The sequence below is a fragment of the Festucalex cinctus genome, chromosome 3 (assembly GCF_051991245.1).
Source record: "Festucalex cinctus isolate MCC-2025b chromosome 3, RoL_Fcin_1.0, whole genome shotgun sequence".
Lineage (NCBI taxonomy): Eukaryota > Metazoa > Chordata > Actinopteri > Syngnathiformes > Syngnathidae > Festucalex > Festucalex cinctus.
The window spans coordinates 6,335,678-6,350,509 of record NC_135413.1 but is presented as its reverse complement, the minus strand read 5'-3'; the positions used below and the strand labels follow the sequence as shown (position 1 = coordinate 6,350,509).

Sequence of the window (14,832 nt, the reverse complement as noted above, 5' to 3'; positions counted from 1 at the left end):
GAAACTTAAGTCTTATACAGGTTGTAATTTGTTTCATGTTTGAACAGCATTAAAATTAAATATTAAGGCTTAATGTTCCATTAATATAACTTTCTTCCATGCTTAAGGTGTGAACCCTAACCCGAAGTAAGACGTTGTTGTTGAATATTTTTACATTAAAGATGGAAGTTTAAAAATCGATTCAGCCGCCTATTGAATCAATTCGAGAATTCCGCGATGTAATATCGCGATATATTGCCGAATCGATTTTTTTTAACACCCCTAGTTGTCCCATTACATTTGCATTTGTGGGTTTTTTTTAGTGCTGTCAAATGATTAAAATTTTTAATCTGATTAATCAAACTTTTTAATTTTGATTAATCACGATTAATCAGCTAAATTACTTGCGTATTCACGTAATATAAAATAAATACAAAATACCGAAATATTTTCACATTAACGCATTTTATTATCTGAATGTGATTTGCAAACATTGATTAAATGCATGTACACAATTGCATGCATGCGTGTATTGCCCAAAACGTAACAGCATCATATCAATTGGGTGCAATTCAGCAATTATTAATTAATTAAACGCAAATTACTTTTGTTTTATCTAAAGTCCTGACGGGGTGTTTTTTAAAGCTCAATTTACCACCGAGCACACCAACTGGAGTCACCCCGCTCATCTTGGAACAGGCGTAGGAAATGCCGTGCATTGACCTAATCACGGGCCTGCGCAGCCTTCAATGTAACCATCCGCGGTTACGTTCAAGGCTCAAGTGCGGGCAAAAGAATAGTGCGATTAATCTGCGTTAATACGTGATTAATGCGACAGTTTTCTGTGATTAATTAATCTATTAACGCTTTGACAGCTCGTTTTTGTTGTTGTTGTTGTTGTTTTTTAACAATGTATTACAGTTGAGGGCGGCGCGGTGTTTGACTGGTTAGCACGCCCGCCTCCCAGTTCTGAGGTCTCGGTTCGAGTCCAGGCTCCGGCCTTCCTGGGTGGAGTTTGCATGTTCTCCCCGTGCTCGCGTGGGTCTTCTCCGGGTACTCCAGTCTCCTCCCACATTCCAAAGACATGCATGGCAGGTTAATTGGGTGCTCCGAATTGTCCCTAGGTGTGCTTGTGAGTGTGGATGGTTGTTCATCTCTGTGTGCCCTGCGATTGGCTGGCAACCAGTCCAGGGTGTCCCCCGCCTGCTGCCCAGAGCCAGCTGAGATAGGCGCCAGCACCCCCCGCTACCCTTGTGAGGAATAAGCGGTCAAGAAAATGGATGGATGGATGGATTACAGTTGAGCCCCGCTATTTAGAGCTGGACTGCAAATAGCAAAAATCTGTGTTTAGACTAGTTGTAGAGCATAGAACATATTATTGTGAAGAAAATTTTGGACTGACTTCCCCTTTTGTTAAAATTCAAATGAGTTTTGCGTTTTTCAAACCAAAATCCTAACTTTTTTATTGTTTTATTTTATTTTTTTGTCTCAAATATGTGTCACCTGCAGGGTTGGGTAATCCAGGTGCAGGAAGTAAAAACCGTTTTAGCCTTCTTCTCAGCTGGCAGATAAATGAGCTCCTCTCTGTGGCTAAAGCCAAACTGCTTTGTATTTTCTGGACCTGAATGTGCCAAGGTGCGACATCTAGTTTGAGCTATTCGACCTCCAGTAAACAAACCATGCAAAAATGCAAATCCAAGAAAACCTATCATTTAATGCTACGGGTTAACTTAGTTATATTAATGACAGCTTACAATTATGGGTGAAAATGAAAGAGACGTCAACAGCCCTGATGTTGTATGCTGAGGTGCACATGCAAAAAAATCTTATTAAGCTTGGAAAATAGATGTTTTAATTTGAAATTATTTTGCAAATCCAATATATATACTTTACCTTGTTACTGAATAGTAGTGCGTTTTTAATTCAAGTGGATAGCTGACTGCATGCACCCACACGTGAAAAATGAAGACGGAATTTTTGGTTTGCACTTTTGGTTGGCTGCATGTGGACACTTTAATTTTGGCTTTAATATCACAAATAAGAGGAGGGCTCAAATGTACATTGACTATTTTATTTGAACTTGAGCACTTTTTTCAAGTTTAAAATGTTTTTGTTACATGTAAAAATTATATATATATATATATATATATATATATATATATATATATATATATATATATATATATATATATATATTGTTCTCTGTAGCAGTTCATTAATTTGATGAATTAACACACTTAACACACATAAGATTGCACAAACTTTTTTTTATACAAAAACAACAATAATATACTTTATTTGTAGCATTGGCTTCACTTTGGTTTTTTGTGGCTTCCGGTATTTTGTTATTTTCTTCTGTGCGAGACGATTGAAATGGCTCTTTGAGGAAAAGTTTGCCGAATGCTGGTATAGAGTGATGTTGCAAGTCTTCATCGTGTCTCTGGGCTCAGATTATATTCTTGTAAAAATGCAAATGCGTCCAGACAGATTTATGTTAGAAAACATTACTCACCGCCCCCAGAGTCATCATTTTTGCATCATTGCAATACTGCACACTTTCTTTAATACTATACCCGTGTAGCCTTCTTTACTTTTTATGTTAGTCTCCATACTTTCCAGTTGCATCCAGTTTGACAACTGCAAGTGTCCATGAATCACATGCTCTCTGGAAACGTGTATTAAATCCAAATGTTTCTGACATAGTGGTGAGTTGCAGAAAGCAACAGACCAGTTTGAGTGATGCATGAGAGATTGAGTGAACAGTACACTGCATTCATTTGGGAAGTTTCATTTAGAGCTAGACAAGCACATGGATGACTGCTTCTGACACAACATGGCAAAAATTAACATCTTTACCCATATAAAATTTCACCTTTGTTGCCACTTTGCAAAATCGTTGAAAAAAGATGAAAAGTGAACATTCACACTAAACAACCCTTGGTTATGGAGTTAAGGAACCAAAGTGTTTTGGTTGTCATGGTTACTTGAAAAGAGAATTTTGTCTCCTGCTAGTAGGTAACGACTATCTCCCATAATGTCACAGGCCCATTATATATTTTCTTTCAGTGAGGCAGGGCTGGAAATGACAAGAAAATCGGCCCTGGCATTTTGACTTAGGCCTGTGGGCCTGGCCCAGCCCTGTTATGTTGAGGTGGGATGAGGTGGTTTTGACTGTTTTGTTTGGGGCAAGGGTTATGTTTAGGTCGTGCAAGGGTTATGTTTGGGTCATGACTGTGCTTTGTTTGGGGTCTGATGCAATCAACATGTAACAGCAACTAGTTTCAACTGGTAAGAAGTGAATGTGAAGTCAGAAGCTATGTGATGTCAGGAATCTTTAATCTCTTTATCTGGTCAGAAGCCAATCAGAGAAATCCATGTCAGTCCTGTTGCCCACATGTCGAGTCACAGCCAGTCTGATCGATTCGCTGAATATATAAGCTTGAAAGAGAAGTGTGTTGGTGCCGATTTATTCCTCTGTCCATCTGGCCACCTGCTCATCTGCTCCTCTGCCCAAGTTAGGTCCATGCCTCTGGATCCATGATGCCTTCTCGTTGTTTCTAGTTTAGTCAAGTTAGTTCCACGCATCTTGATGTTATGCGAATAAAGTGTTAAACTCTTATTTGTGTCTGTGTTTTTGGGATCCAACCCCAGAACATAACAGTGGTGGGCCCAAGTGCAAGGAGGCAGCCTGAGGAGACAGACGTAAAGTCCAAACAAATCTTAATAACACCAAAACAAAGTCCAAAAAAGGCCAGACATAGGGGGAACGACAGGGCAAAAAAGCAACAGCATGACAGGATGAAACAAAAGTGGATCGACACAGACAGGAAGGAAACACGTAACTAAGGCCCCGTTTCCACGGAAGCAAACCGGCTTCGTTCCTCCAACAAATCCTGTACAGACAGAATCGTCTCAAGACATGCAAGTGTCCAAAAGACGACGCCGAGGACGTTTAACGGATGTAATATATATGCCAAGTCTGGAGTGGCGCTGGAGCACTGCCATAGGAACTTAACGGAATGCGCAGAAGAAAAATCAGCGAAGAAGACGAACCACTCATCTGAATAGCCGATAGGCCAAGACTTTTGAAGCCACCATATTATTCCTCCCAAGAAACATTTGTCGGCATACGAGCCTATACATTTACACCCTCAAAATTAGGTACTTAGTAGAAACAGCCTGATTTATGATGTTTTAAATTTCTTAGACTGTTATGGCTGTCGGCTCGGGCCCGACAGCGTCTACGTTCCCCTCTTGTATGTGTGTCGGCTGGTGCCTGTTTTATTTAAATGCCACTTCAAATGTGCCAGCGCGACATTCTAATTGGACGGCTGTGCCAATGCCCGTTTCTGGTTGGTGGCCGTCCCCGGCTGAGGCAGCACCAAACCTCGCCGCCAATGCTCGACCTTCACCTGGCTGGAGTGACGCAAATAAAAGCGCTGCGTTTCAGTCACTCAGGGAGGCTGGAACTTACTATTGCAGCTCGCCTCGTGTCACTACGTGTCTCTTTTTGTTCAGTGTGTAATCGAGACACTCGTTTAAGCCATTTGAGCTCTTTTGTGTATTCGTGTTTAAGCCAGTTTGTGCTTCTCATGTATTCGTTTAGTAAAAATCCATTTGAGCCTTTGTGTATTCGTTTGGTTAGATCTTTAATTCTTTTGTGTATTCGTGCTACCTTTGCAATTCCCTCCGTTCCTGACAGTAGTCTCTGTTAAGAGCCAGTTAAGGTCCGTTCTTTGTCGCCGTGTCCCCACTCAAAAGCTTTGTCACACCCCTATCAAACCCCAATTAAAACTGTCAATACTCATTCAGCCATTTAAAAACTCTTATTTTGTGTTACTTCCCTTTCCCGAGTAGAGCCGGCCGTAACATAAATATAAACAAGAGGACTTCAGACATTTTACAACTTTACTTAAATACATGTATGAATTATATGATTAATGATGTTTGCAGGAGGAAACTTTTTTAATTAAAGAATTATAACTGTAATTCAACAAAAGATGACTCTGCCAAATCTAATCTTGGGGTCTAGGAACTGAGCAATAAAAGAAAAAGGGGGTCTTCAAAGTAGTTTATGCAATAGTCTGCTCGCGAGATGGGAGGAGTAAGATGGCCGCCCTGTTGCTTCCATAGCTTGCATGGGTGCGTATGGGCTATCAGCTATTCAGTAATATATACAGATCAGTAAGACAAACACAGAAGAAGTGACAATGCCGGGTGATTCAAGTACAACATCATGCAAAACATTTTGCTGTAAAAGCACAAACAAGCTAAGGAGGTTGAGCAAAACGACGAAGATACGTCTGTCCGCCATTGTTGTTGACAGGCTAGCAATTTGTGCGCAGTCACGGGAGAAGTATCTACCCTGCTATGGTTTTCACATTGGAACGTACGGGGCGCATTTTGAAATCTTTCCACTCTGGAGCCCGGTTTCAAAAGTGGTCGGTTTCAAGCTCCAAAACCGAGCCGCTGTGTGGACGAACTGCCCAAACGGTAAGAAACTTGTGCGGATACATTGAAACGGTCTTCCGTGTGAACGGGGCCTAAATACACACAAACACAGATTGACATAATGAGACACACCTGGGCAAGACACAAGTAGCTGAGGGTACTGATTGGTTGACACACGAGGAAGGGCAGGATTACACTTAACGAGAACAAGGAGCCACACAAGGTTGACCAAACAAAACACAGATCAATACTGACTAAAGAAACTTGAAAACAAAGTCAAAACAAAAACCAAACCAATGATAGAAAAAAGAACATAACAAAAACCCAACCCAAACCATGACAAGCCCAACCCAACTCCTGACCAAACCTTGTTACCACATATCTCTGCTACTGATGTTGATTGCTTCGGTATACTATCTATATTGTAAATAGATTAATGGGTTGCTCCCATTGAATTGTGGGTCTGTTGGGATGAAATTGAGGAAAATGATTAAATAGCGCTTCATCAGCCCAAAAGATGCCGGCACACCGGGCATCTGCCCTATAGGCCAGATGGCCAGTCCAGCTCTGCAGGGAGGATTGGGTGACAATGCATAGATTCACATCCACAATGAACCAATGTGTTCTGCTCAAAAGACCCCCCACAAACACACCCATAGGCCATGTTTAACTCAAAAAAATTATTTAAAGAGCAAATGGTTAGGTTTTAAAGAACAGGCTGCTGCAAAATCAATGTGAATGAACATTTTTGGCATTCAGCTCATCTGCTGCCCTTTCTTGTGATTTTCTTTATTCCAAATGTCATTGGACTTCATTATTGCAGTCTTTCTCCAAAAATGTATTCACAATAAATCATGAAATCAAGCCGGAAACCTCTCTCGCGTGCACTTTTGCACAGTGTCGCCGAAACTCATTCCACGACTTGACATGTAATGCTTTTAATCACTGTCTTGTTATGCCCACACCACATCACCTTCTCCCTCTTCCAAAGTGTCTGCAAATATGTTTAACCAGGGAAGGTGGAGGAGTCCATTTTCCAATTACAGATCTTGTCTATAGCTGTTAATTGCAGACTGACCTCTGAAGCATTTTAGATGGGGGTGTTTTCATCTTTGTTAAACCAAAGTAGCAAAAGAAAAGAGCAGGATATCAAAGTATAATGCATGCACAAAACAAAAGCAGATTTTAAGAGTATAACATTCTTTCATTGTAAACTGACATATTAAGTTATCAAAAGGAAGCTTTCTAAGTTGATTAACAGAATTTACAATTATTGCAATAATATTTTTCTTGATTTTGCCTAATGTACTTTGCTTATAGACCCAATTTGCAATACAAGACCAGAAGGCCAGGGAACTAAAAAGCTGAACTGTCAAAATTGACCCATCAACTGATCAAGAAATGTTTTTGTGTGTGTACAGGCAGTCCTCCTGCGACAGGCACTGGCACGTTGGTCATTCATCTGGAGGATTACAATGATAATGCGCCCTTTGTGGTCCCGGCAGTAGCACAGGTTTGTGAAGACACACATGATATGAATGTGGCCATTGTTGGTGGACGGGACAAGGACCTACCACCCAATGGAGCGCCCTTCAAGATAGAGCTGGGAAAACAACCGGGATTAGATCAAACCTGGAAAGTTACCAGTGTGAACTGTGAGTATTTTATAGCATGTGTATTGAGTATATTACAGTATAGATTGTATATGTATTTTACTAGTGGTGCAACGGATTAAAAAACAATAAAAAAAAACTCACAGTTCAGACCGGATCACAGATTTGAGTAATGGATCAGATTGGTTTTCATATCAGCAAAAAAACAAACAAACAAAGAAAAACATTGTCTTAATTTATTTTATAAAACATTCTTTTTTTTATTTTATACATGTGCCGTGAATGAAGTGCAATTTCAGTCACATTCTTTTCTTTTAAACATGGAGACTGAATAACAAACTAGCCGATATCTACGTCATTGAAAAAGAAGAAGCAAAAGCTAGCAGAGCCACAGCCGTCATACTACTTTAAAAGTAGCCCGCCGAGCACTCGCTCTAGGTAGCTGCTAGCCACTAGCACTGGAGACTTGTGCCATATCATATAATGATGATGTAATTAACTAGCGGTTTCTTAGCATCCTTAATCAGCGACTAACTATTATTTTGGGTTGACATTGTGGCTATTGGTAGCAACTATATGATGGCACCTATATGTTGGCAATAAAAACAGCAAGATGAAATGTCATGAACACAGGTTAAACTAGCTATCACGCCACCACGCGCTACGGGGGCTAACTTCAAAATAAAAGACTATTAGGCTTTTTTTGTTTGTTTGTTTGTTGTTGTTTTTTTGTTGTTGTTTTTTTTAAACCAACCAATCCGCGGTTCATGTGCGGCCTGAATCATGTTGTGTGATCCGTTGCACCACTACATTTTACTCATATGCAGTAGATCGTACGTCACAACTACATTTTAAAAGTAGGCTTTTAAAATGTTGTTGTAATGTACAAACTACCGCGGTGATCAATATTATATTCAACTATGATCAACACCAAACACTTTCAAATTGGATAAAGTTTAGAGTGCAAAACAGAATCACATGCATCTTTAATACTTAAGAGGCGGTTCAAAAAGTTTGTATTTAATGTAGGCATGCTCATAGGAATCCACACTAAAAACAAGTATGGATCTGCACTAAGAATGAAGAGTAAAATGATCTAAAGGAGGAGAAGGGTGTGGGTGTGTGTGCGTGTAGGCAGACAACCAAGACATTGATTCAGGGTTGCATGGCCGACAGCGCTGTCTTTGTGTGTTTGAGCGACAGAGCAGAGTTAAAACTTGCCCACAGGTAATACCTGTGACTGACAGCTGGTGAAGGAAGGCACAGATCCTCCTCAGTCACTAAGCCTAATTCTGTGTTCGTACGTGCGTGCACGTTTGAACTAAAAATATCTGAATTTAAATGTATTGTAGGCCTACATATGAATACATTTATTGACAATACACGTAAAATCATATGCACATTGCATATCTTATCATATGTAACAAAAACGAGAAACACAACGCAGCTAAACATCTTATGCATGTTGTCCAAGAAAATACAAATATAATCAAGAATCTAAATAAAGTGGTGTCTCAAGATGCAAGTGGCCCGACTTAAGAATTTTTTTTTCCTGTTTTTTTTTCCTGTTTTTTTTTTTTTTTTTTTTTAAAGATATGAGCCGTCTGATTTTTTTGTTTTGACTTATGAACAAAAGTTTGTAATACAAGCACTGTTTGTGGCAGTAAACTCAACTCACATCACAATAAGTAGCAGTTTGGCAGATAAAGAACTCTTCTTCAAAAACACGTTTTTAAAACTACAAACTTTGGTTTAAAGACCGCTAGCTTAATGCTAACACATAATGGGAAATGTCAAACAGCACCAAATGTAAACAAACACAGTCTCTGTCTCTCTTAATATGGACGTATAGTGATACTCACAGGCATATATTCTTTATCCTCTGAGAAAAACAACTAATATTGAGGCAGCTACTGAGTCACTGACAGCAATTTTGAAAGTCAGATTCGTGTTTGCCCCCGGTGGCTAAGTCACACACACCTCTAAGAGTCACTGATGTACAAATAGTTGAATTCTTTGCATTCTTATATGATTATGTTATTACTGCACGCTTTTTTATGTTATTATTGCATGCAAGTACAATATTGCAGAGTGCTATTTTCGCCATTAAAAATACATGACAAGTTTTTGTTGGGTATTTTGGGGATGCTGGAACAGATTAATGGCATTTGCATTATTAGAATGGGGAAAGAGAATGTGTTGAAGTGTTTTGAGTTACGAGCATGGTCACAAAACAAATGAATTCATATCTCAAGGCACCACCATATGTTTAAATTTAAGCACGTCCAGTTGTGTCCATGTGGCAGTCAGTTGGCATTTCACCAAACGGATAGGTGGGCAAGCCAAGTCACATGACTTCACCAGAGGTTCGAAGGTACTGTATATTCCTGCTACAGACCAAAATATGGACATTTGGAAAGGACCAGAACACTGTCAAGATGGCATCTTACCAACCGTTAATGCCAATTTCCATATTTATGGTTAGCAATGGTACCACGGACATTCAGTACCTCAGCCAAGCCGTTACAAACGGAGCCATCTCTGTCCTTTTTTGTTCACTTGTGTCATTCTTCTTTGCTATATATTCTGCCATTTTTGTGTCCATTCAAAACGTATTGAAAATATTTTGAGGGGTGATGTTTTTAATGACTTTATTAAATGTGTCTCTCTGTCACTCCCTCCCTTCCTTAGCCACACACTCCCGAATCACGTTGCTACACAGTCTGAAGAAAGCCAACTATCAGCTGCCATTGCTCATCACTGATTCAGGGGTGCCTCCTTTGTCCAACAACTCGGAGGTCAAAGTTCAAGTCTGTGTCTGCAAGAAGAACAAGATGCTCTGCAGCTCTGCCTACTCGCACCACGCCAGCCTTCTCGTCATGCTTGCAACACTCATGCTTGGCCTACCCTGTAAGTATCACTGCACAGACACAAAATGTTTCACTTTAGTACTTCGAAACATACTTTTAATTATCGTTATTTAACATGAAACACCCAAGTTATTACAGATGACGTTCTCTATCACTTCATAAATCTGAATACCGTGCCAACAGTCGTGATTTAGGTTCACCGGTGATTCTGAATAGAATGTTAAATAAATTTGGCTATAAATTATATACGAACAAACCCCACAGTAATAACCTTCAGAATACAAATGTGGGAACGTTTGGCCACTGCTCATGGTGCTCAAGTATAGATTTATGGCTCACATTTTTTTATTTTTTTTTACTCTGTAAACATCTATTTCAAACACCCCTCTTGTTTTTGCTGGAGGAACACAAACTCTTTTTCAGTAGATGTCTCGTGAGGCCATTTGCAACAGCATCAATAATTCAACCTCCTCCATTCACAAAATATATGTCCAACAGCTAGTTTGATAAGAAAAATCTTTAAGAAGACTGGGGGGGCTGTACATTCTGTCTATCTCTCTTGAGGCTTGTTGTAGCGTTCAACTGTACGCCGGAGGTGAGAAAAGCAAAGGCAATGCTGAAAAGACGAAAGTCATGACGTGAATATTTAAAAGACAGTACCTGAGAAAATAGACCAAAAACAAGCAAAAAGTAGGCTGTGATTTTAGCCCTGAAGGAAAGTGTAGGAGTCGTTCTCCCATCATCACTTTGCTGATTTGTAGTCAGCAGTGAAGATCATTGAGGGAAAATCACAGCCATGTCTCTTTGAGCACTTTTTCCCATCTTCTTGCAGTCTTGTTATATTGATCCTCCATCTGTCACACCACTTGTCTTCTATGCAAGCTTCATATGACTCGTTTTAGAGTTGGCTCCCTGACAGTTTTCCCATCACTGTATCATACTGTTTCTTTAACAATAACAAGCACTGATAGTCTACCATCACAACTTATCATTTGCTCACGTGGACTGCAGTAGTTACCAGTCTACCATTAATCCTTCTCACTTTTGGATCAATTTGGCTATTGATGCAGAAGACTCCAGTTGTCAAGTTTGTTGTCTGTGTAGTGAATACAGACATGCGATTGGCCGCGTAACTTGAAACACGGAAGTAAAGCGCTTCCAGGAGACATACCGAACAAAATGACATTTTAAGCAGAAGAGCTCGTTGTTTGGTATCGAAACAAGACCATGAAAATATCAAGGCATTTGTAATACTGTGAATATTGTGACACCCCTAATTATCAGTTGTTGTTTTTTCCATCAATGACATATTATTCTTCTTGGGGTGTAAGGAAAAATAATTGAGAAGCACTGATCTAAACTAACCTAAGCCTACCAGATGTTTTAGTCTATTTAAAAGGATTATGTGGCCTTCCGGATCAAAAGTGCCACTTAGATTGATCAGTACCAACTCCATTCATTGACGGCAATCAAGATTACTTGCAAATTTATTTAAACACTTGATATGGTCAGTACCGGTTAGCTACCCTAAAACCTGACTGATACCTTACAGAAATAGTAAACAAACAAACAAACAAACAAAACCAAACTAGTTTTTCTATTTTTTTTTTCTTAAAAATAGTGACTTTGATCCTCTAATTATCAGCATTGTTAAAATCTCATTTCTAAGTTTGATGACAGAATGAGCAAACAGGTCAGTCGACTTTGAAGGACTGCTGTTATTTTTAATTGTCATGACAGTAGGGACGTCACGATACCAGAAATTTAGTAGTCGATGCAAATACCATTGACATTCCACGATTCTTGATGCCATGGCAAAAATAGAAACTAAATAATAAATCCCATGTACTTCAACATTCACTCCTTTATTAGAAGTGAACAAACAACGATACTGTGTGCTTAAACAGAACACTTGGCATGTGGCTTTAAAGCATTAAAATTAAAATTGTGCATTAAAGTATTAAACAATTGCGTAAACAATAAAATAAAATACTGTGCATTTACAGCAGGCTAGCTTTAAGTATTTAAGTAACACTAAAAAAAGTATCACAGTGCATATAGCATAAAAAAAAAAAAACTAAAATAAAAATACAACATCATACTATGATTATTTACCAACCAGTTGCAGCATGTAGCTCTCTTCAAGTATTAAACAATAAAATAAAATAATGTGCATCAGTGCGTGTAGCCTTCAAGTATAAAACAACATAAATGTTGCCGTCAGGTATAAACACACACAAACAAACAAAATAACGAATACTGTTTGATATATTATTTCAGGGTTGTGGTGATTCAGTAAATTAGCTTCCCGACAACCTTACTTAACTTTATTATGCGGGACAGACGAGGCTGAACATAACGCTAACGCTAACGTTACTTCGCAAAGCAGCTCATTGAGTGTGGGGTCATCATACTAACGTTATTAGTTTACATATGGGCAACAATGATAACACGGGAATTCAAATGCACTCACCCTGAATTATTTGTTATAAGGCTGGATGTCGATCTCTTAGATGTTTCGCTAAGTTGTATGTGTTCCCCCCTTTCTTCTGGAAACAGTTTTGGCATCTTTTAATGCATCTTTTAAATACAGGTATTTGAGAATCGATTATTAATTCCATCAACCTCAAATCCAAAGTACTTCCATACGCGACTTTTGGCGTTATTCTTCTCAACTAATTGGAAGGCCGCTGCAGTTGAAGACGATGCAGATGTGCGAGCTACTGCCATGTTTGTTTGTTTTGTTTTGTTTTAAATCACTCACTAACACACTCACACAAGCTTATTTCATGTAAGCCACATGGGTCTCCCAGGCGGAGGAGCGAACCCACACCACCCGGCACCGAAAGCAAGTGACGGTTCCACTCCTCCACCTGGAGCCCGCACGCATTGACTGTTGTTAGCAGCAGGGTAGTCACGTGACGTCATTAGACGTCGCATGGGTGGCCAGATAAGCGCTCATTTACACCCCCTAAACAACACAAAAGACGCGGCCAGATCTGCCGCCTCGGTACCAACAATACTTCGGGTATTGTAGAAAAGGCAGTATCGTCACATTTTCAGAATCTTGGCATTGACTTGAGACCGAAGTACCGGTTCTCGTGACAACCCTACATGACATTGGGTGCCTCTGTATTTTGTAAGTGTCGTAACTGCATGGTGAAAGTTTATTATTTGCCATTCAGTTTTACTCTCAAAGACAGCTGCGTTCATTCTAATATTGCTCCAATCTACTGTGGAATTCATCAACCAAATAGTTGCTGCATTTTCCCCCTCTGACCTTGTGCGTGTGCACGTGTCCTTTAATTTGGACTGTCCAATCAGCTGATCTAACACAGATGTTATGTTACCTTGGATGTGACTGCAAAAAGTCCCTTCTCACAATGCCACAGTTTGGTTATGAGCGACAGAGACCAAACATGGAAAAGCTCTGCGCACACGGCCAGCAGGCACCTGGAGAGATGACTTCTGCCCGAGCTCATCTCAGACAGCGGCCACAGATGTAGGCGACTGATCACTCCAGTGTTGAATCTGAGAGGTTGATAGAGAGCCACGCGGGATCCTGTTTCTATTCCCTTATCTCCAAACTGAACTCTGACCCTGACACAGTCAGATGAGAGAAAGGGAAATGGAAAGAGCCAGAGGGAAGGGATGAGAGGAGATGAATGTGTGGAGATTAAAATCTTTTCCTTTTCTCTCCCTTTATGGCACTAGAACAGTGTAGTACAGCAAGGCTCGGAATATACATGCATATATATATATATATATATATATATATATATATATATATATATATATATATATATATATATATATATATATATATACTTTTTTTCTCCATTGAAAATCAATGACTTAATTTGAGGAGCAACTTTCTAACTTTGTGGAGCAATTATCCATTTATTTATTTATTTATTCTTTTATTTTGCAGGTTAATCCCAGGAAAGCGAAGCAAGAGTTGTATTAAGCAATAGAAATATGACAATATAATGAATGAGCAATTGGTTTTCTTTTCTCACAGTTATTATTTTTGAAATTAACACTGTATATAGCAGCAGGTGTTTTCTTGTGTAGAAGCAAAGCTAAATTGATTTTTTTTCTTTTTTTTTTTTTTACTCAACTGTAAAATAATTTTGAGAACATTTATTTTGCAGCGTGCAAAGTCAAAACTCAGGTTTATAAATTATAAATATTTCACACTATATAAATACTTTTAATCTTATGTGCCAATCCTCCTTGCTGCCAGAATGTAATGGAAGAAAATTCATTTGTGGTTCTGCTTTTTTACTCCAGAATCCATACATTAATTTTCCTGCAATGTTCCTGTTGAAAGGTGGATATGCTCCGTAGTTCCAGAAAATGATTACTGTCTTGGGAGCTACTCCGCAACATGTTTAGGTGCACTAGTAGCCAGCTGAAACCGTTGCTAGCTAGTTTCCTCTGTGTAAATAGCACAGAGCTTCACCTGACTACCCACTTTAGGCAGGGGTGAAAGTGGTTAGAAATTCTTGCCGGAACTCCCTCACATAAAGGTCGCCGCAAGGCCAGAATTTTTTATTTTTTTTTTTATTTTGGGTGGTGGTCTTGGGCTGGGTCAAACACAACAGGTCTTACACATGCATTAGGATACATTACACTAACTATAACATGACTGCAAAAAGGCATATATGAGAAACTGATTTTCATTCAAAATGTTATTTTTTCAATGATGTGCAAAAATAACAGTTACCAAAAACACCGATCTGCACACATCGATGTGAATCGTCTGATACAGAGAGACGGAGCCGGTGGAAAGAACTCCGTAGAATAAATAAATAATAAATATTGATGAAAACAGATTAGACTAACACTATACAAACACACTGGATCAATTCAGAAGCACTTTATGCTACATTCACACCAAAATAGGGGGAAGCGTT

The 14,832-nt window shown here is 39.2% G+C and overlaps 1 protein-coding gene across 1 annotated transcript in view; it reads left to right on the top strand.

The window, feature by feature from the left end:
- The window catches only part of cdh13 (cadherin 13, H-cadherin (heart)), a 511,818-nt gene that overhangs the window by 477,957 nt on the left and 19,029 nt on the right, over positions 1–14,832 (top strand). The window contains exons 13-14 of the mRNA XM_077515574.1: positions 6,852–7,085; positions 9,735–9,953. Coding sequence (XP_077371700.1) covers positions 6,852–7,085; positions 9,735–9,953 — 453 coding nt within the window. The remainder of the gene's footprint in view (positions 1–6,851; positions 7,086–9,734; positions 9,954–14,832) is intronic.